At 42.6% G+C, this 21,380-nt stretch overlaps 3 protein-coding genes across 4 annotated transcripts in view; all 3 read right to left on the reverse strand.

Moving 5' to 3' along the window:
* Positions 1–381: 381 nt before the first annotated feature.
* On the reverse strand, positions 382–2,618 carry LOC141798202 (E3 ubiquitin-protein ligase TRIM39-like). The gene is made up of 2 exons (XM_074680031.1): positions 975–2,618; positions 382–868 (listed from the first exon to the last, which is right to left on the reverse strand). Exon 1 carries the CDS (start codon positions 2,610–2,612, stop codon positions 975–977), a length of 1,638 nt encoding a protein of 545 aa, XP_074536132.1. The 5' UTR covers positions 2,613–2,618; the 3' UTR covers positions 382–868.
* A 4,457-nt stretch (positions 2,619–7,075) lies between these two features.
* Positions 7,076–8,775, reverse strand: LOC141798378 (E3 ubiquitin-protein ligase TRIM39-like). Its single transcript, XM_074680288.1, has 2 exons — positions 8,706–8,775; positions 7,076–8,568 (listed from the first exon to the last, which is right to left on the reverse strand). The coding sequence occupies exon 2, from the start codon at positions 8,552–8,554 to the stop codon at positions 7,163–7,165; it is 1,392 nt and encodes a 463-aa protein (XP_074536389.1). The 5' UTR covers positions 8,555–8,568; positions 8,706–8,775; the 3' UTR covers positions 7,076–7,162.
* A 2,065-nt stretch (positions 8,776–10,840) lies between these two features.
* exoc3l2b (exocyst complex component 3-like 2b) overlaps positions 10,841–21,380 on the reverse strand; it is a 51,296-nt gene continuing 40,756 nt past the window's right edge. For both annotated transcript variants that reach the window (XM_074678844.1, XM_074678842.1), the window contains exons 7-15: positions 21,249–21,363; positions 19,585–19,695; positions 18,954–19,054; positions 18,753–18,869; positions 17,059–17,194; positions 16,459–16,581; positions 16,160–16,315; positions 15,741–15,862; positions 10,841–12,647 (exon numbers count right to left, since the gene is read on the reverse strand). In XM_074678844.1, the coding sequence (XP_074534945.1) occupies positions 12,344–12,647; positions 15,741–15,862; positions 16,160–16,315; positions 16,459–16,581; positions 17,059–17,194; positions 18,753–18,869; positions 18,954–19,054; positions 19,585–19,695; positions 21,249–21,363 (1,285 nt within the window). In that variant the 3' untranslated portion in view covers positions 10,841–12,343. The remainder of the gene's footprint in view (positions 12,648–15,740; positions 15,863–16,159; positions 16,316–16,458; positions 16,582–17,058; positions 17,195–18,752; positions 18,870–18,953; positions 19,055–19,584; positions 19,696–21,248; positions 21,364–21,380) is intronic.

Below are 21,380 nucleotides of genomic sequence, written 5' to 3' on the forward strand. Positions count from 1 at the left end.
GATATCAAAGTTAAAAAAAATATATCACCATTTATTGATAAAAAAGAAAAAAAAGGTCTGGCACTTTTTGTTTTTGGCCTTGTGAAGAATTACATTTCACATGAGAGACATAACTTAGTTTCTCCACATGGGGGAGCCATTAAACCACTGAAAAGGCAATAAGCTTGCCAGAGCAGGCATTCATATCCCAAAAGTCTTTACAGATCAGCTGATTGAAATAAAGCTACAGATGGTTGATGGTTCAGAACAAACATAGCAGCCTTCATTTAGCACTGTCAGCTAATGAGAAAAATCACATTTCATGGGTTTTAAAGTGTTATACATTTTTCTGGAATCGAATGTGAGCTCAGATTAGCTTCACATGCTTGATAACCAACACTTAGCAAAAATAAAACAAAAAACAGCAATCTAAAAAATGTAATTTCAGATGTGATAGTTATTGGGTGATATTTAGAACAGAGATGCTTCAAACAATAAGAATGAACCAGCGTGAGTCGACACATCAGGCCTACAGAGCCTTACCCTGTATTTCATTTGATGTTGAAATTTGTCATAAGTGATGTGTTTACTGTCACTGAAAGAGGAGATGTACGTTCGACACTACTGAACTGCAAAATTCATCCGAATCTATCAACCTGAACAGACTGTGATTTCATTCCCAGGTCCCAGTCTCTACTGGCGTCCCGGCTGTGAGTCCCTGAGTACTTGCTCCCAGAGCCCAGGACAGAGCAGAGTGTTCGCCTCTCTGGATTCTCAGGAGCTTTCTGTCTCTCTCCTCATCTCCCACAGGTAAGTGCTAAGTAATAATTTTGTGTACTGTCTTGGGTGGAGATTGGTTTTAGTCCAGTTCTGGTCCAGTTGTATTCCTCTGGAAAAAAAACAACAAAACCTCCAGTTTATCTCTAAACGAGGTGAGATTATCGACTAAAATGCAAATCAGTTGAAAAAAAAAAAGCCCAGATCAGTTCACATACTTAGTCATCATTTTCGTTGTCAGTGACATCGTCGTCGTCATCCATGTCATCATCATCATCCATGTCCTCATCATCATCTTCGTCATTGTCATCATTGTTGTCATCGTCATCGTCATCATCGTCATCGTCATCATTGTCGTCATTCTCATCAAAGTCCTCACTGTCTTCATCCTCAAAGTCTAAACCAAAACCATATAAATCATCATCATAATCAAAAATGTAGAAGTCATCATCGTGATCTTCATCATCTATTTCCTCTGTCACCATCACAGAGATCTTCCGAGGTAAAATCTTCAGTGAAGGCTTGTCCCAAAGGTAAATGTATGGAAACAGCTTCTCAGTGAAAGCGTGTGTGAAGGTGTGTATGTGTGTGTTAGTATCAGGATCAGAGAAAGACAGCTGTCCCCTGCGCCTGTCCAGATTCACTCTGATCCTCCGGGGCTTGTCCCTCAGTGACACGACAGAGTCAGGTTGTGATGAGCAGACTGCTCTGTATTCGTTGTTGAAAAACCGTAATCTCCAAAATCTAGAGTGTTCGAACCTCTTCATCCGCTCAGAATCTGATGACACTCCTACGATCCAGGTCTGATTGTCTCCAACCTCCACGTCCCAGCTGTGAGTCCCTGAGTTAAAGCCCTCAGAGCCCAGGACAGAAAAGAGCGTCCTCTCTGGATTCTCAGGAACTTCCTGTCTCTCTCCTGGTTTCACTGAGGTCAGATCCTCAGACAGGATGAATTCTGGACCAGCAGTGTTTGGATCCAGAATGACTGGACTGTAGGAGACCACGTCCTTCATCTTGTTCCAGATGTTGAAGCTCAGGTTGCCCAGGTGTTTGGCCTGCTCTATCAGAGCTCCTGAGGGCAGCTGTGGATCCTCCAGCAGGGGGCGCTGCTGGACTCTTTCCACTGCAGCCTTGTAGTTTTTCAGGAATGAGACGTCTCCAGCTCTCAGCTGCTCCTCTGTGTCTCTGACTGTGTCTGAAAGAGCTGCTATCTCTCTGCTCAGAGCCTCCATCTGCTCCTTCATCCTCTGACTCTTCTGCTCCTCTTCCTCCCTCAGTGCAGACAGCCTGGTCCGCTCTTCCACTCTTAAAAACCGATGAAGCTTCTTAAACTGCTCCTTAATCTGCTTCTTTGTTTTTTGAGCCTGGGCCTGAATGTGTTGAGCGGTTTTCTTAAACTTCACTTTAGCTCCTTCACAAACCTTTAACTTCCTCTTTAAGGGCTCCAGAGTTTCCAGAAGCTTCTTCTTGTGGTTTCCAGCAGCTTCATTGATGGGTCTGTATCGGTGCTTGCTATGTGTCTCTGAATCTGTGCAGACGAGACAAACTGGCTCCTGATGGTCCAGACAGAAGAGTTTGAGTTTCTCGGAGTGCAGACTGCAGAGATCCTCTGAACCATCCCGATCTCTTTCCAGCAAAAAAGACTCACACAGGTTTTTCAGCACCAGGTTGCAGGGAGGCTTCTTCTTTAAAGATCTTGTCTTGCAAACTGGACACTTTCTCTCCCTGTTCAGTCTCCACCAGGTCTGCAGACAGATGTTACAGAGGCTGTGGCTGCAGGACAGGATGACGGGATCTTTAAAGATGTCATGGCAGACTGGACAGCACAGCTCTTCCTCTATTCTGGACTCCATCATGAGTCAGATTGAAACTGAAACACAGCACAGATGCAGTCACAGAAAGAGCTGATTCACTTGCCTTTTAAACTTACTTTCACTTTGTCTCCCTCCATGTTAAAGTCATAAAAGTTTTCTTTCAGTCTTCTTTAAGTTCAAGATATTCCAGTACTTACCGCTGTTGGTGTTGTGCCTGTGCTCTGACGGTGAATCTGATCGTCCGTCTTACAGTCTGTGTGTTCGTCTGGTCACGGTGAGACAAACTGAGGGCATGCTTCCTTGTTTGTCTCACTGTGACTCATTTAGAGGGCGGAGCTTAGTGAGCAAAAGCACTGGGGTTTACACCGGTTGTCATTGTTTTTTATTCTGCACTTGAAATCAGCAAGACACAGTAGAAGTAGACACTACATCCAAAGAATTACAGTTTCTTAATGAGACAACCTTTGCCAGTTGTGCTTGCAATTTTGCTCTGCCTTTTCAGATAAATTAGTTGATATAACAGATGGATCCCTGTTTATTTGAAGAGAAACCAATCCTGGCTTTTATGACATAAAATCATGTCTGTTCAGCAGAGTCTCAGGATTCACATGGTGTGCCTCAGCAATGAGATAAATTCTCTGTCTGATCTCGTTTTAACGCACTGTGAGTGGAGACCTTTACAGTATTTAGTTAGTTACAGGACTGGAAGGACAAACTTCCTTTACCCATGAGCAGAATCAGACACGTTAGACATCAAGACTATAACAGTAGGGTGACTGTACCTAAACCTGGACTAACACAACAACTCACAGTCCACCTCAATTCCACAGACAAAAAAGGAACCATAAAACTCATACATGAAGAGCAGACATACTGTTAAATGTAAGTTTTATCAAGATACAAATATGATGTAAAAGGCTGCCATAGAAGTTTACGTTAAGTCAATAAATAATGTTCTTGTTCTAAAACAGAGCGAAGTGAAGAATCTTGATTTGATAAGATGTCTTGTCTCCACCCTTCTCTTGGTTCGGTTGATTTAGATTTGCTAGTTTACTAACTTCTTTAGGTGGCAACCTTGTTTCCAGTGTTTTGCCATCGTTTTACAGCAAAGTAATTTTTGTTGTGTCTGTGTTTGGAACCGTGAGTGAGGAGGGAAACCCATGAAACCCGTGGTTTCCATTTCCACCGCTATGCCGATGATATCCAACTTTACATCTCCACTAAATCCATCATTTGCATAAAACCTTCCTTTAGCTAAACTGTGAAATTCTCCCTTACTGTTGATAACACCACCCTTGCTTCTTCGTCCCACCTCTGTAATCTGGGGGTTCGTCTGGACAGCAGCCTCACCTTTGAACCGCATGTTGATTACATCATCGAAATCACCTTTTTTCATCTTAATAACACAGCCAGTATCCGCCCACTACTCTCCTTCTCTGCTGCCATAACCCTCATACAAGCCTTCATTTCATCCAGAACCGACTACTGCAATAGCTTCTCACACAGTTCTTCCTCCAAAGTTCTCATTTAGAATTCAGATTCCCATGTACTCACCTACTCCCATTCCCATGATCACATCACTCCTGTCCTTGATAACCTCCACTGCTCCCTGTTCCCTACTGCCTCCAGTTCAAAGTCTTTCTGCTGACATTTAAAGCCCCCCATAACCTGGCTGCTCACGATCAAACTGACCTAATCCACCCCCACTACCTGCCCCCGTAGTCTTCGCTCCTCCAACGGTAACCTCCTTTGCCAAAACTCATCTTTTTAGACATACCTTTAACTGATGCTCACATCAATCTGTTTCTGTTTTTTTTTTACTGTGTCTTATACAAACCTGATCAAAATCTGAAGACCAGTTGAAAAATTGCTAGAATTGACCTTTTGCACACTTGGATCTTAATTAGGTTTTAAGTAAAGCTACAATATGCAAAACCAAGAAGGGGGGGTGCGACAAAAAGCACTCCGAAAAGGTAATTTATTGAAAACAACAAGTAAACAGAAACAGGCTGTTTATCAGCTGATCAAAAGTTTAAGACCATCACTCAAAAATGACAAAAAAAAACCCTCCAAACCAGAATTAAAGTTTTCTCAGTAGGACTCAGTGATGAGTAGCTCCACTGTTCTTGTTAATCACTTCAAAAATTGGTTTGATGCTTGATGCAAGTGTTTCCAGGAAGCTTTTGGGAACATTGCTCCAAGTGGTGAAGATGGCTTCACGAAGGGCATCGACTGTCTGGAACTGACGGCCATTTTTACAAACTTCCCCTCCCAGCATTGTGAGCTGCAGCGTTGTCCTGTTGAAAAACCAGCTGTTCCCACACAGACCAGGGCCCTCAGTCATGAAGGACGCCCGCAGCAACATCTGCACGTAACCAGCCGCTGTTTGACCACCCTGCTCCACCTGAAGCTCCAGTGTTCACTGAATGAAAAAGCCCCAGATCATGATGGACCCCCCTCCACTGTTCTGGGTAGAAAACATCTCAGGTGGGATCTCCTCGTCATGCCAGTAACGTTGAAGCCATCTGGACCGTCAAGGTGACATTTTTTCTCATCAGAGAATAAAAGTTTTTTCCACCTTTCAATGTCCCGTGATGCTCCCTGGCAAAGTCTGAACGGGCAGTTTTGTGGTGTTGAAGGGGACGAGGTCTTTCAATTCGTTTTTTTGTTTTTGAAATCCTTTTCCTGCAGATGTCGTCTGATGGCTCCAGTAAGGGCCTTTATTTGGGTGGAGGACCGCCCTGTGTCTTGACGGACAGGTGTAATTTTTTTGGGTCTACCTTGACTTTGTTGTTCCATAATGCTCAGGATCTTTTAGAAAATGTAGAATAACTGTCTCACTGCGTCCAACCTCAGCAGCAATGGCACGCTGAGAGAGGCCATGCTTATGCAACTCAACAATCCGACCACGTTCAAGAAGAGACAGCTTCTTAGCTTCAGCCATCAGGAGGGCATGATCGTGTGAATGCCTGACAGAAAATGAACATTTGGAGCAGATTTTGGCTTCAATAGCCTGTGGTCTTAAACTTTTGATCAGGTGGTAAACAACCTACTTCAGTTTTTTTTTTTTTTTTGTATTACAAGTTCCACATGTTTTTTGTCGCACTCCCCCTTCTTGCTTTTGCATATTGTAGCTCTACTAAAAACTTCATTAAGGTCCAAATGTGAAAAATGCATATTCTAGCAATTTTTCAACTGGTCTTAAGATTTTGATTATTATTATTGTTATATTGTCATAGAATAATATGCTAGAATAACAAATGTGCATTGCATTTTAAATTGTGGGTTTCTGAATATGGAAATCCACTGCAGAGAAGGCGGCAGCATCAACATAAAAAATATACCAAAAACAATTACAAACAGATCAATATTTATTATTATGAACATCAGAACACCCAACAGACCACAAACTATCCGTCGTGAGAGCACATTTCAATCAAGTTAGTTTAGTCATACTTGTATTTTAATGACACAGATTGATCAGCTAAAAAATAACCATGACATCACACAAAAGTAATATTTATCACATTTAAAAACACTTGTGAGCAGCAGAATCTAGTTTTGTTCTATACAAAGTTAGGGTAACAATCTGTTTCTCATCCGACATTTGCAACATCAATCAGCAAAACCAAACGTAAAGTGCGACTGCTTGGAAAAAAGTTTTTTTTTTTGTTTTTTTTCACCAACCACAACACTGTCACACTTTTCCCACATCCTGTGGGCAAAACAAAATCTTTTAAACCAGCTCTTAATACCAAGAATAGTATAGACTGATTGTTCTCCTATTTCACTGTAAAAAAAAAGTCACGGTAAAATAACAGTAAAATATTGGCAGCAGAAATGGACAGTAATTCCACTTTTTCCCACAGTGCATGTACAGTGATTGATAGTAAGGAAACACAGTGAATACGAGACCCTGCTGTACATTGATATGTCGAAATGCGGAAGCCACAGGCTGTCAAGTGAAATACTGTTCCAGTAGTGATAATTTAAAGATAATAAAAAACTTCTTATACACTTCTTTTTAAAATTGGCCATAAATACATCTAATTTCTTAACATAAAATATTAAACAGACTGTAAAAATCATTGGCTATATGGTCCATGCAGTGGGGCACAGACAGCCAGTCCATGCAGCAGAGCGCAGACAGCTGGTTCCCCCTGCAATGTAACCACACAATGTACAGAAGGGTCTCATATCCACTGTGTTCTCTCCTTACTCATGGTTTCAAAACACAGTGAAATAAAAATAGCATAATTCTTTGCATAGCATCACAGGATTTTACCGTTGATATTTCCCTGTTCACTTACAGTACTTTGTTACAGTGTAGCCAAGAAAGATGAGGGATCAAGTGTAAAGTCACCCTCACCTAATCTTCAGACAGCAGAATAAAACAAATGCACCACCAAAATACACTTTTTAAGTTGAAAACATCATAAATTATAGTTTCAAGAAACCATTTTCACCATGAGCTACAGTACCCACAACCACCTGCTCCCTATACATTATCTCATCTTAATAACACTGCAGCATTTTATCTTTGGCTGATGTGAACAAAACATAGCTATCATCATCATCATCATCATTTTCATCTATGTTTGCTGCCCCACACTCACAGAGACCTTCAGAGGTAAAATCTTCAGTGGTCTTTCGTCCCAAGTGTCAATGTAAGGAAACAGCTTCTCAGTGAAAGTGTGTGTGAAGGTGTGTATGTGTGTGTTAGTATCAGGATCAGAGAACGACAGCTGTCCTCTGTCCCAGTCCAGATTCACTCTGATCCTCTGGAGCTTCTTCGTCTTCACTGAGAGATCAGTCCTAAGGTGGGATGAGGAGAGCGCCCTGTATTCACCGTTAATGAACCGTAATCTCCAAAATCCAGTCTGTTTGAACCTCCTCATCTGAACAGACCCTGATATCACCCCCAGGCTCCAGCATTTACCGTTAATCTCAACAACCCAGCTGTGAGTACCTGAGTTAAAGCTCTCAGAGCCCAGGACACACCAGAGTTTCCTCCTCTCTGGATTCTCAGGAACTTCCTGTCTCTCTCCTCGTCTCACAGAAGTCAGATCATCAGACAGGATGAGTTCTGGATCAGCAGTGTTTGGGTCCAGAACCACAGGACTGTAGGAGACCATGTCCTTCATCTTGTTCCAGATGTTGAAGCTCAGGTTGCCCAGGTGTTTGGCCTGCTCTATCAGAGCTCCTGAGGGCAGCTGTGGATCCTCCAGCAGGGGGCGCTGCTGGACTCTTTCCACTGCAGCCTTGTAGCGTTTTAGGAATGAGACGTCTCCAGCTCTCAACTCATCCTCCATGTCTCTGACTATGTCTGAAAGAGCTGCTATCTCTCTGCTCAGAACTTTTATCTTCCTCTTTAACCTTTGACACTTCTGCTCCTCTTCCTCCCTCAGTGCAGACAGCCTGGTCCGCTCTTCCTCTTCTAGAAACTGATGAAGCTTCTTAAACTGCTCCTTAATCTGCCTCTCTGTGTGTCGGGCCTGGACCTGGATGTGTTGAGCAGTTTTGTCAAACTTCACTTTGACTCGTTCAAAATCCTTTAACTTCCTCTTTAAGGGCTCCAGAGTTTCGAGAAGCTCCTTCTTGTGCTCTCGAGCAGCTTCATCGATGTGTTTCACGTCATGGTAAGCGTGTTCTGAATCTCTGCAGATGCGACATACTTGCTCTTCATCATCCAGACAGAAGAGTTTGAGTTTCTCAGAGTGCAGACTGCAGAGATCCTCTGAACAGCTCTGATCTCTCTCAAGCAGGAACGCTTCACACAGGTTTTTCAGCACCAGGTTGCGGGGAGGCTTCTTCTTTGAATGTCTCGTCTTACAAACCGGGCACTCCGTATCCTCCCTCAGTCTCCACCAGGTCTGCAGACAGATTTTACACAGGCTGTGGCAGCAGGGCAGGATGACAGGATTTCTAAAGATGTCATGGCAGACTGGACAGCTCAGATCTTTCTCTAACTGGGAGGTCATCATGAGTCAGAGTGAAACTGAAATGCAGCAGAGATGCCGAGAAAGAAGTCATTCACTTCCCTTTCAAACTTACTTTCACTTTGTCTCTCTTTGAGTTGAAGTTGTAAAAGTTTAATTTCAGTCTTCTTTGAGTTCAAGATATTCCAGTACTTACCCCTGCAGCTGTCTGTCTGCTTTCTGAAGGTAAACCTGATCATCTGCCCCTCAGTCTGTGTGTTCGTCTTCTCACTGAGGTAAACTGACAGTGTTTCCTGGTTTTCCCCGGTGACTCATGTTAGAGGGCGGAGCTTTATGAGCAAAAGCACCGGGGTTTACACCAGTTCTCATTGTTTTTTTATTCTCCACTTGAAATCAGCAAGAGACGGTAGAACAAGAAACTACAAAGAATTATGTTTAACAACAAAAACATTTTGGTTGTAATTTTGTCCTGATTGAAGGAGTTTTTCTGTGTGGACTGAGTGGTCCAGGAACATATATAGATATATATTTTTAAACTAATCGTGCACCCTTAACATTAACATTAAATGGACAACGGTTGAGATCCTCTTTAGGGGGAAGTCTTTCCTCAGTTCCATCAGAGCTTTAACTATTAATATCATGAACCAAATCAAGGGTCAGCCTCATCAGGAAAAGATTCATGAAGATGTTTGCAACAGTGGCGTTTGCTCTCAGGATGCAAGGGAAGCTCAACTTCCCCTAAAATGTCCCCATAAAAAGTGGTGACATGTTCTGCTGTGTGAACATTTCATTGATAAAATCTGAGCTAGAATTCCTTCATCTTTTGTCCAGAATCAGCTACCTATCACAGTATCACAGGTAACTTGCTCCACCTCCTTCTCATTCATCCTCACAGCGTCTCAGCGCTTTAACACAATCGGACGCTGAGCGTCTTCTGACTTCAGCAGGGAAGCGTAGAGTGGGTTGTTCCACTGTGGAAACTGGACGGTCATTGGATAAACGCTGGGCTTTGTCCCACCCATCAGACGCTCAGCCTCTCTGGGGGTCTATGAGGCAGTGGTCTGGCCTGGACGCTGGGCTTCTGCATGATGATTGGATGATTTGTCTGAGGCCGAATCCCTTTTTGATTGACAGTGAAATGAGCCAGTCAGCGATCTTGAAGTATAACCCTCCACCGGAGCAGCTTCTCACGTCTACATTTAGTTGTCCCTGTACAATAAGCAGCTACAGTTACAGCTGTGGAGCTTCTCCCCCTGTCACTCACACTTACAGCCTGCAGGTGGAGAGAGGAGCTTCTCCTGTTTAAAGCGTCTCAAGTCTTACGCCCGCAACACAATGGGCCAAGGCCGTTTAAGCAGTCTAGCTCTGCTGACCATTGAGAGAACACTGGTAGAATCCCTGGAAAAAAACACCTGGTTGGTACGACAGGGTCACAAGTCATTTTCTTGAAAAGGAATGGAGGGCAGAATTTATGTTTCAATAAATAAACAAATTTATGTTGTAGGCCAGAAAAAAAATGAGCTTCCCCTCCTTGACTGACCAGCAGCCGCCACTGGTGTGCAAATATACTTGATATTAAGATTCACATCATTTGTTCATTCATCTTCTACCGCTTATCCCGTTCAGGCTCCCGGGTGACTGGAGCCTGACTGAGCTGTCTTTAGGCGTAGAATAAACTAGAATAAACTTGAAGTTTCAATGTGGTGGATTGTGGTGGTGCTCCAGACAGTCTCAGCTGCTTTAACTTTAAACAACCACCAGATGTTGCTGTGAGTGCGAGGATTAAAGCCCCAAAGACTTTACAGGCTTCTTTCTCTAATCACCGCCATAGACTGTAAAAAAAAATGGACGTTATCTTGCTCAGCTCAGAGTGAGGTCGCCATGGAAACTGCTCTCCCTGGTGGCTGGCTGCAGTATAGGTCCAAAAATCCAAATCTTCAGTCATTCCAGATGGGCTGTGGTCAAGCTTTAAGAAATTAATACACCTCTTAGAAATGTTTCTCATGTCGGATTGTTGTGGTGATTTGAAGATACCATTTGGCTCAAATGGCAGAGCCACGTTGTCCACTCTATATACAGTCTATGATCACCTCTTTGATGGGCCCATGAACAAGGCCTATGATGGTCTGGATTGTGGTCCTGATCTATATTCTTCTTTGCATGACAACTAAACTTCCCATCCTCTTCCCTTTAACAAATGGGAAAGGAGTTTAAGCAGTCGTTATGTTTGGTACAAGAATCTACAACAAATTTATGACATCAAGACAACTTGATCAATACAAAAGAAGTACTGATTTATACCACAAACTAACGACAAACAGTGATCTGATCTGTCTTTATTGTCATTTAAAGCTGATCTGTACAGAAAGATTCATTTCATACATCCACATTTACACACGTCCAAGAACAGAGACGAAAAATGAAGGAACAGAAACTTATCTTCTGATCTGAAGTGCTGATACTGTAAATCACAAACTCTGATAGTTTAGTCTATACCACCCTCTGATGGCCAGAGTGTGTCACTACACCTGTCGTCTTAAAAAGTCAGACTTTACAAGGAATTGAAAAGTGCACAGATCAGTCAGCTTTTAATAAGAGTGCTATAATCTCTGAGTGTCTTTGAACACACCACTGCTGTTTATCAGTGCATGAAGATGAATCTTGGAAAAAGAGGAATAAAGTGAATCCAGTGACTGGAAGAAGGAACAACAATCAATACGAACAGATAAATTAAAGTTATGAACCATTAAATGTGAAAAATAACTTGAATATGAGCAGAGTAATCCCTCATTTTTCTCCACAACCAAACAGAAAATATATATCTGTGTTCGTTTCCACGTTTATAATAACCTCATCATACCAAAGAGCTCGGACTAAAATCATTGGTTGAAACACACCATGAAAGAGACCCAGATCATCGTCTAGTACCTTTGATTAATCTCAACATTTTCAGTTTTTCTTTTATCACGTGCAACAGAAAAATATGTCTCTCTTAGGATTACAAACTCCACATTTATAAAAGCTCCAAGAAGATTTTTTTAAATGTTAGAAACACTCTTAAAATCCAGATTGTTTTAAACACTATTAATAAGCTGTTCCTGTGTCACCTGTGTGTTTAAGTCCAGTCTTTAGCTCCTGGATCTCACTCCAAGGTCCAGTCGGCACAGCGCGACACAGTCAATCTGTTTGACTCATAATCCTGGGTTCTTCTCTGTCCAAAAAAAAGGCACTTAAACTCAAGGGACTGTTTCCTTTCATCAATCTGCTTTCGTCCAGGACAATTCACTCACGAGTGATGAGGCTGAAAGTGACAGAAGACATCCCATACGAGCCAAAATAACGGAAATAATCACAAGAAAAACTCAGTGTGGTTTGGTTCACACATAAATCTAGTGAACAGAAGAGTTAAAGAGAACTTTTAGAAGCTCTGTTACTTTATTTTATTACTCATTCAGACTGAATCTACACATGATGATACTATAGTATTCAGTCTTACTGATGTATCACCAACAAACCTTGTCCACCAGGGACTTCTGTATCCTCCTCATGTTCCCTTTCTAACGTGTTTCTCCTCAGCAGGATGAACTCCGGTTGTTTCTATCAGGATCTCAGGTAATTTACAAAAAGTGGGTTGGTTTCTTTCATTCAGAAATGCAAGGGCAAGAAATCAGTGGGGTCTGATTTGAATCTACTACAACTTTTTTCATATTATTTCCGAAGTCTTTGCTTGACATTAAAACTACCTCACCATTCCTATTTAAGTTGATACTTGTTTTTTTGGGGGTTGTTTGACTAATGGGAGAAAAACTGATCCAGACTCTGAGAAGACTCTTCTTAGAGAACATCATCCGGATTTTCCTGTACAGCTGTTCGGGTCTTGCGGCGGCGTGGTCGCATAGTGGTGAAGCAGGACGAAGCCGTGAGGGCGATGCGGCTCAGTCCCACATTCAGGCAATGGACCTCGGAGGTAACCGGCACCTCAGAGAAGAGAGCGCGATCCCGGGACAGCCGAGCCAATCCGCCACTACTGCCAGCGCCGTCGCTGCTCTCGATGTCTTTGACAATGTTGAGGATCTCTTGACGCTCTGCCTGCCGTGTCGTCCCTCGAATGTTCAAGATGCCTGACACGTGCTTCTTCCTAAAAAAGAGGAACACATCAACATCAAAGATCTAGGAGGTTAAATCATGGTAACTGCTGATTGAATGGACTTATCCTGAAGACAGAGCCAAGGTCAAGGACAGTACTTCCAGCATCAGACCTCTGTACATGACTTAATGGTTTATAAAGTCTTTGGTTGCTTTCACACCTTGTGTCCTTGTCGCACTTTGCATTGTTGGAAGTCGGTTCCAGTACACCATCTAAGCCAGGAGGTCAATGCCTTGTGAAGACTTGTCAAACGTCGGACACCACGCACAAAATACAGAAAGGTGTGAACTCCTGAGTTGGAGCATTAGTATCACGAGAAAGTAAAGAAACTCTGACAGCAGGATGTAAATGTATGAGAGCAGCTCAGCGAAAGACCTGGACTAACCCAGGAGATGTTGTGGAGTCCTGGGATGATGCTTCCAGCTCTTCTGCTGGTGCTGAATTGAATGGAGACACAAGTGACGTAAGCCTATTGCTGTTTCTACTCTCAATACCAAACCTCATGTTCTCATTCAATGTAACCTCTGAAAACCAGCTGAGGCCATTTTTTCTGGGCAATCAGTTGTCTTCACAACAAATAGGGAAACATGAGCAACATTCCCAAATCTGGGGGTAAAAAGTACCTTTAGGCCTTGTACACCCTAGCCAGGCACTGTCAAAAATGAAGATCCCCCCTCATTTGTTTTTGAAAATACTTTCGTCCTCACATTACTGGGCAAATCTGCTGGTAAGTGTGGCTTTAAACACGCCAAGCCAACACGTGCCAGCCAATCAGGATAAACCCCTGTCATTCAGCTGTAACATTTGAGAAGCAAAAAAACTTGTTTGCCAGTGTATACATAAAACCATGATGACTGGTGTGGATGACAGGCCTAAATCTATAAAATTATATGTGGTTCCCCAGATACCCTACAGGTGGACATGGCCTTAGACTCCCTCTTAAGCTAGTTTATGTAAAACAAGCTGTAACGGCTGTAACCTAAACATGGGGACAAACAGACTTATCCAAACTGTGATGTATAAACAGCTTAGTGATCCTGCAGTGACTGAAGGAGGAGGTTGATTTTTCTGCAAAATCTGGGACTAGGGTTGGGTACCTAATTATGTACATTATAGGTACTGACTGAATTCAATTCACGTACAATAAAAAAATACCATGTTTAGGTACCTAAGTGCATCCTTGTGACTGTGAGGGAGTGGAAGAGTAGGCAATTTTCCATGCCGGACATAAACACAGCATTGCAAGTTTATAAACTGAAGAATAAATATGTTAAATTAAAAAAAATCTATTTTATTATGAAACAAATTGATATTTTTTACCACATATACACAAAAAAGTACCGAAAACTGGTACCCTTGAGTACCTGTACCGATTGCCAGGTACCGGGGATCGGTACCGTGTCAAATTAAATGTGAAAGGTACCCATCCCTATCTGGGACAGATGGATTCCAACTCTGAATCTACCTGTTTTTATGGGAACAGGAATAAAAATTAGCCTAACCAGCTTCAGTTTCTGTGGGCACTCAAATATGTGCAAATAATTTAATTTACGTCCAGCATTAGCACAACATAACAGCTGTTTGTGGTTAAGAATCCTCCTCCTCTGCAACAAAAAGGTCCCTCTTTGTCCAGATCTTTCTGTAAGAGTAAGATCCTGCCAAGGACAAAAGCAAGAACTGTTAGCGGACATGCTTTGAGCCATCAGGTTGCAGACTTTCCAGCCTATTTAATGGCCCTGGGGAAAAAAAATTATGTAATATTTAAGCAGTCAGAGATAACAACTCTTTCTGTCGGGATATTACTGGAGTAAGACTGGAACAGTCTACAAAGAGACGTCTCAGAGGACATGCTGCGGAGGTAAATGTAATGCATACAGCTATTAGGAGAACAATAACATGAGGGCTATACTGAATATAGAACAACACACAGGCTCAGTGGGTTAAAGGTGACATTTCTCAGTAGCCGTGTCACCATCAGAGAGGAAGGAAAGTGTTTATGTGTTAATGCTTTGTCTTTAGCTTCTCGCTCACACATACCTGAGCTATTTTTAGCTTCCAGTCAAATTATTTTTGTTTTGAGCCTTTTCCCTGTGAACTCATTATCAGGGAACCCTTTGGCATCTGTAACAAAGCCTCTGATCTCATCAGAGCTTAAGAGCAAAGACCGGTTTATTGCCACAGTTTTTAACACAACAGTAGTATGATGCTGATAGATTTCTGTTGCTCATTGCTGTCTGTATTTCTGAGGCCTTAAAAGTTGCGCAAATCAGGCCAATAGAGCAATGAAAACCATACAGCAAGTAGGACACCATTTGATACACATTCAGGGGCCGTTTTAGGGTCTAACGCAAAAGTATTGTTGCGTTTTGGCCTACCGTTTACACAGAAACGGCGCTTTAGCCAACACAAAACACAAACTTCTGAAAACAGGCTCCAGAGTGGATTTTTTTCTGCATCGTTGCGGACACTGCTGCCGTGGAAACGCTAACATCATGCTCCGCTTAGCGAACACAACAGTATCTATTGTCACGATCTACCGTGTTGTTCTTGTGCTGCTGAATCTGCTGAATCTGTGACTGTCTTTCAACAAAATGAGCATCTGTTGCTCCACTTCTGCTCTCAGCATTCACCAATACACCAGATGATCTGCCCAACTCTACTTCAGTGGAGATCTACTAAAAGCCACTTCTGGACAAGACAGTTATAGCACCAACTACAGGCCTGGCATGCGCACTATAGCGTTTCCGTGTAAACGCAGATTTTTTTGACTGCGTCTTAGTGTCTTCGCCGTCTTCTGTGTCTTACACAAACGTCATCGTGTAGACGGAGCCTCTGACTGTCGAGCTCAAAGAAGACCATTGTTGGGGAGATACTACACAAAATCCTTCACAGCTAGGGATCATCTTATTGTGGACAGAGGAAGGGAGAATAAGAACACTATGGCTGCTCCACCAATCAGAGATATTCAGCTTGCAGGCCCTGCCTCCACAAGTCCCTGGAAAGTACTGTCCACTGAGCAGAAACTTTCCAGGTAGATAAATCACCCTGCAACTCAATAAAGACCCTGGCTACGTGTGTCGGTACCTGACATCTGGAAACTCCCGAACCAGAACTCCGACTTCCATCTGTACGGAGGGGACGTCCTCTAGCTGGATGATCTCTGAGATGTGAGGCAGAGCGCTGTCCAACCAGCTGGACGGAGACTCCTGAGAGACAGACAGAGAGATGAACAGAGTGAACTTGATTCCAGGTTATCAGAAATTTTCTCCAACAAATGAAGCTGAGGTTTGAAGACCACAGCCTCGGGATTGTTTTCAATGCACACAAACTGACAACAGAGTGTGTCAGTTTATCGCCTTCAAAGCTGCTTCATATCAATCTGCTTCAAATGTAAACATTATATCAGACATCAAACCACTAGAGGACGCTACAGTCAATGATAACTGTCATATCTGTAAGCACAGATACAGTTGAGGAAAACCTTGGTGACCTTTCACACTGACCAGGTCTTTGAAGAGGACTTTGATCTGTGTGCCTTCATCTCGAAGCCGTCCCGCCATCCTCTTCCTCATCTTTGCAGAGGTGCAGATGATTCTGCCTCTCATGACTGAGCGGAGGTACTCCATCACCACGCGGCGGTGCACCTCTGCAACCAGCAGCTGAGGGCGAAGAAGAGAGATGGGTGTTAGTGGCAAATGTTTCCTAATGTAAAACCCTGACCATGGACTAAATCAAGGAGGTCATCCCCACTGACTCAGCTGAAGGTTGGTGCGTCCCTGATACTTTGCGTTGAAGTGTGTACCTGGTATGGGGGACTGTCCATCCTGCGATATTTCTTGAAGTCCTCTTTGACGAGCGCTTCAATCTGTTCGTATGGCTCTGTGTTGCTAAGCCACTTCCTCTTCACCAGTCGCTCAAAGAAAGGCTGAAAATGCAAACGAGAGAAAGGTTTCAGAGCTCAGGCAGCTCACTCCCCTTCCCCTTGGTGACATCAAAAAGACCTTTGGTCTTTGTGACATAAATGCATTCATGTTGTCTTGGGGAAACCTGTCTGAGAAATACTGTTAACCAAAAAATAACTTATTTTGGGGCTATTAATCTCGTTGTAAATGATGGGATATATACGAGCAAACATAGAGGTCAGACGGCTTCAAGATCACAGAGGAAGTCTGTTGTTTCTAGCCGTCCCTTTGAGTCATCAGGTTAAAATGTTTCATCAAACACTTCAGAATAAACGAAAGTTAAAGATTAAATTTAACTTATAAACCTTTATTTACAAAGACAACAGAGGTGTGGTCTCAACACGGCAGAGAGAAAGAGAATAAGTGTTGGACTAACACTCGGGTCAAAGTCGTAAAGATAACGGCTGTGTGTGTGTGAGTGTGTGTGTGAGTGTGTGTACCCTGATGTGCAGGTAAAGGCGTTCAGACAGCACTCGGACTCCTTGCTGGACGATGTTATCCAGAGCTTTGTTGGCTCGACGCAGAGAGTCCTCGCTAACTGATGGATCACACTGAGCGCAGCGCTGCACAAACCCTCTGAAAACACACATACACACACACACACTTTCATGACTGAAAGGAGACCAAAAAAACTGCAACACCAAACAGGGACCACATTTATTCAGGACTAAAAGTTAAGGTAAATTTGGGATGATCCTAATTATCCCAGCATCGTTAGCGTTAGGGTAAAACCAATATAGGATAGGGGCGATTTGATTTACATTGCCTGCAACAAAACTTGAGTTGCAAAATTTCATTTTTTGTAGTCCTCTAAAGTGCTTTACAGTTTAAAAACATTAGAACAATAACAACTGATTTAATGACCAAAGGTTGGGAGCGTGAACATTCTCTCTAGGGGGAATTGAAAGACAGCTGGCGTCTTTACACATTGCTAATTTATGGCATGCATGGCTAATGTTCCACTTGCTTATAAAAATCGAACACAGGCTTTTCCAGACCATTAGATTAAATCTTTTCATTGGTTAAACTCCTGATAAGAAACTCCAGATAAGATAGGCAACAATAGGGGTCCCAGGATTGAACCCTGGGGAACCCCACAGGTCAGGGCCATTTGGTCTGAGACACAGTTACGAATTTTAACAAAGAAAGTCCTGCCCTCAAGAAAGCACTTGAACCAGTTTAAAGCAGTACCAGAGATTCCCACCCAGTTTTCTAACCTCTGTAATAAGATCTCATGGTCAACAGTGTCAAAGGCAGCGCTCAGGTCCAGCAAAACTAAGACTGAGACTTTGCCTGCGTCTGTGTGTTTACTGTATCAGTGCTGTGGTGGGGCCTAAAGCCTGATTGGAAAGTATTAAACACATTGTTAAACAGGAGAAAGTCAATAAGCTGTTGGCATACAATGTTTCTAGGACTTTGCCTAAGATAGGAAGAAAAACTGTTGACATTGATCATAAAACTAGTCATTCACTAAATCTGAAATCTTTGCCTCTCTTGGGTCACTCTCAGACTACCAGGATAACGTTTATCTTCAAGTCCAGAAAAAGATATATCAGTAAAATATAAATTTCTCTTCATTCTGAATAAACTTGAAGCTGAAAAAGACGCACATCCCGTTCCCGTCCGCCTCACTCTTTCATTTATTCAACCATGACTAAGATCAGTTCGTTGTAAATAGATTTAGGAAAGAAGGAAATGGAAGGACCGAGCGCCAAGGGGACATCGAAACAGCCTGAATGTGTGCAACAAAACGTCATAACTCCTTCCGTTTCCTCCACCGTTCACACGAAAAGCAAAACCACATTTATTGGCTAAAGCGGGTTCCACCGAATTGCCCAAACATAATGCGCTTACCATAAACTTTTTATTACTTCCATAAATGTCACGCTGCTATGTCTTGCCTTCCAGTAACACCAACTGACTGACTTCTCAGGTATAACCACTCCCACGTCAAGTTCGGCATTTGGTACATTTCCTTTCCATCAAAATTCTGACTTTGCAAATTTTTATCACTGCTTGTAAAAAAATTTTGTCTTTTGTATTTATATCGTAAAAATGTTTTGTAAATTTTTGTTTGCACTTCTCAGCCACCTTAGTTTTGTCCTAAACAGCGTCTCTCTGACTGTTGTCTTACCTGAAAGGAGGACAGCAGTTGACAAGAGCGATAGTTTTTGAAACGTATCCGTCCTCGTTGTCTCCGAACATCCCGAACTGCATCCCTTCGTGAAACATCTCAGCTTTACGTTGGAAACTGAAATGAGTTATGAAAATTAGGATTACAATCAGGAAAAACAAGTGCTTTCCTTGAACCAGAGAACTGTGAATAAATGTGTACCTGTATAAGAAGTCAGCCAGGCCGTTCAGGCTGCACTGAGCCACTCTGGAGCCCAGACTCCTGTTGATGGAGGCAGAACGCTCCAGATCCACCTGCAGCCTCTGAAACCACACAAGCAGAGTTTGTGTCTTATCTGTCATGGGTAATAAAATACTTTTTGTGTTCCTGCTGCCTAGTTTCTGGTTGAATCCTGAGTTTACTTCTCATGTAATACTTTCTCTTGCCACCAGGGGTCAGTAGTGTAAAAGGTGTTTGTGTGTGTTTTCCTGCTGTTGAAAGGACAGTTTCTGTAAGAAGACTAACTGCAAATCCTCACAGAAATGACTGTTTCTCAGAGTGAAGATTTAGTCTAAGGTTAGTCCCTGGGTCGTCAGAGTCAGTCCGTGTAGTGTCCTCTGAAGTCATGAGAAAACATCCGAGTGTGTGCATATGTGTGTGTGTGAGGGAAGAGGGAGATCAGGAAGTCCTCGGTGTTGACTTTGGCTCCAACTCAAGGAAAGAGTCAGAAAACAATCAACGTAAACAACACAGCGGAATCCACCTTTATGTAACACCTCGCTCTGATTCAGTAACTTTATTTAAAGCCACAGGAAACGGAGCTGCTGCAGGAACCACAGTGAGCACTGATTACCTGTATGACAGTCTTAGCCAGAGTGATCTGATACTCCTCGATGTGCAGCGACTCCATCCACCTTTTCTCCTCCTCGTCCAGGACCTGGCTCAGCTCCGTGGTCACTTTGGCCTGCACAGGGAGGAGCCGGGGTTAAAAACAAACACACCTCAGAATTGAGACGAGCTGGAGGGTGTTATCTTTGACGTTCAGCAGTGGAAAAATGAAGATTTCTTATTTGCCAAGCCCAAAGGTGGCAGGCGCCATACTGGAAGTTCAATCTCTGAATCGTGTCCTATCAGCGAGCTAACTCAGCCACTTCAAATTGTTCCAGCTGAATAATTCCCTATATTTCCTGTCTCTCAATCTGTCCAATCAAAAGCCCCCAAATAATCTATGAATAAAGATACATTTGTGCTTCACTTTCTCTAAGAGGAGAGGAGGAGAGCAAGGGCCACTGGAGATGACAAAGGCCAGGCAGGCCAAATAACCTTTTTTTTCGTAGATCTGACATTTTCTAATTCTGATTTCAAAGTCCAAATTCACTACTTTAACTTTATTTAATCTTGGAACATGTTTTATATCATTCTATTTGATATAATCTTTTTTTGCGCCATACATTTTCTTGTTTGCTACTGTAACTCTACATTTCTTCACTGTGGAATGAAATGATTTTATCTCAGAATTTTTAAGATTCTCTAAAACAGGGGTTCCCAAACTTTACGATGCCAAGGCCCTCCTATTAGTGTTGCTTCTGGCAGGGGAACCCCCTTTGAAAGCCAACAGACAATGCTTCAGAATATGCAAAGAAATGTCAACTTTAAGAATGTATTTTCTAACTTTTTTCACTTTTCTTGTAAGAACAGGAAATTATTAAAAAGCAAAAGTCAGACTCACACAAGCAGGTTGTTGCAAAAGGGAGAAGGTATTCAGGGCTCTGTCAGCCAAGGTGGGAAACACCTCTCTTACATGTAGCAGTAACAGTAAGACAGAGGAAGAGCTTCCCAGTTTAGTTCAGTTTTTTGGAAGGCTTTATAATAAGCAAAAACCGCCAGATCTACACAGATCGTGACATCGTCATGCCAAAGTTGCAGCTGTCAGAACAAGTGCGGATAGGTACAGTCGGAAACATGTGACCCAGCACTTTATGTTTTGTATGTTCAGGACAAACAGTTACGAATAAAAAAGCAAAACTAAATGTAAATGAAAATAAATGGCCCCCCTTGCGCTTCCTGGTGGCCCCCCAGGTGGCCACGGCCCCCACTTTGAAAACCACTGCTCCAAAAGACTTGAATCTCAGAACTCTAAGAAAAAAGTCAGAATTTGGGGATTTTACTCAGAATCTCCCAAAAAGTCTGATTTCTGACTTTCAAACCTTTTCTCTCACAACCCTTAAATATAGGACACAAACATCATTTTTGCAGAATTCCAACTGAAATCTGAAAATTCAGACTTCTTTTCTTAGGATTATAAATTTGATTGTAGAAAGAAAAATTATCATAACCTTTTTTTAATTTGCCTTTCCTTAAGAATATTGATTCAAGCATCCCAACGGACAAAACAATAGTTTCACTTCGCAGACGACACACTTCTCTTCGAACCCCAGGGTGGGAATTCTGTTTCATCCAAGCCAGTCGTTCAAAACATAAAAGAACAACTTTAGTTTATATGTGTGTGTGTCTCACCCTGACAGAGTTGAGACAGTCCAACTCCAGTCTGTCCACGGTCTCTGAAGGCAGCAGGGGGCTGAGCTGAGAGCGGTTGAACGGACTCGTGATACACACCGTGCCCAGAACGTCCCTGAAACGACACAACCA

This window comes from Halichoeres trimaculatus, unplaced genomic scaffold (assembly GCF_033239565.1).
Source record: "Halichoeres trimaculatus isolate MK-OKI-2021-1 unplaced genomic scaffold, fHalTri1.1 fHalTri1_scaffold_9, whole genome shotgun sequence".
NCBI lineage: Eukaryota > Metazoa > Chordata > Actinopteri > Labriformes > Labridae > Halichoeres > Halichoeres trimaculatus.

What these genes read in the sequence shown, in the direction of transcription:
- LOC141798202 (XM_074680031.1), bottom strand. Translation starts at nt 2,612, where the DNA reads ATGATGGAGTCCAGAATAGAGGAAGAGCTGTGCTGTCCAGTCTGCCAT.
- LOC141798378 (XM_074680288.1), bottom strand. Translation starts at nt 8,554, where the DNA reads ATGATGACCTCCCAGTTAGAGAAAGATCTGAGCTGTCCAGTCTGCCAT.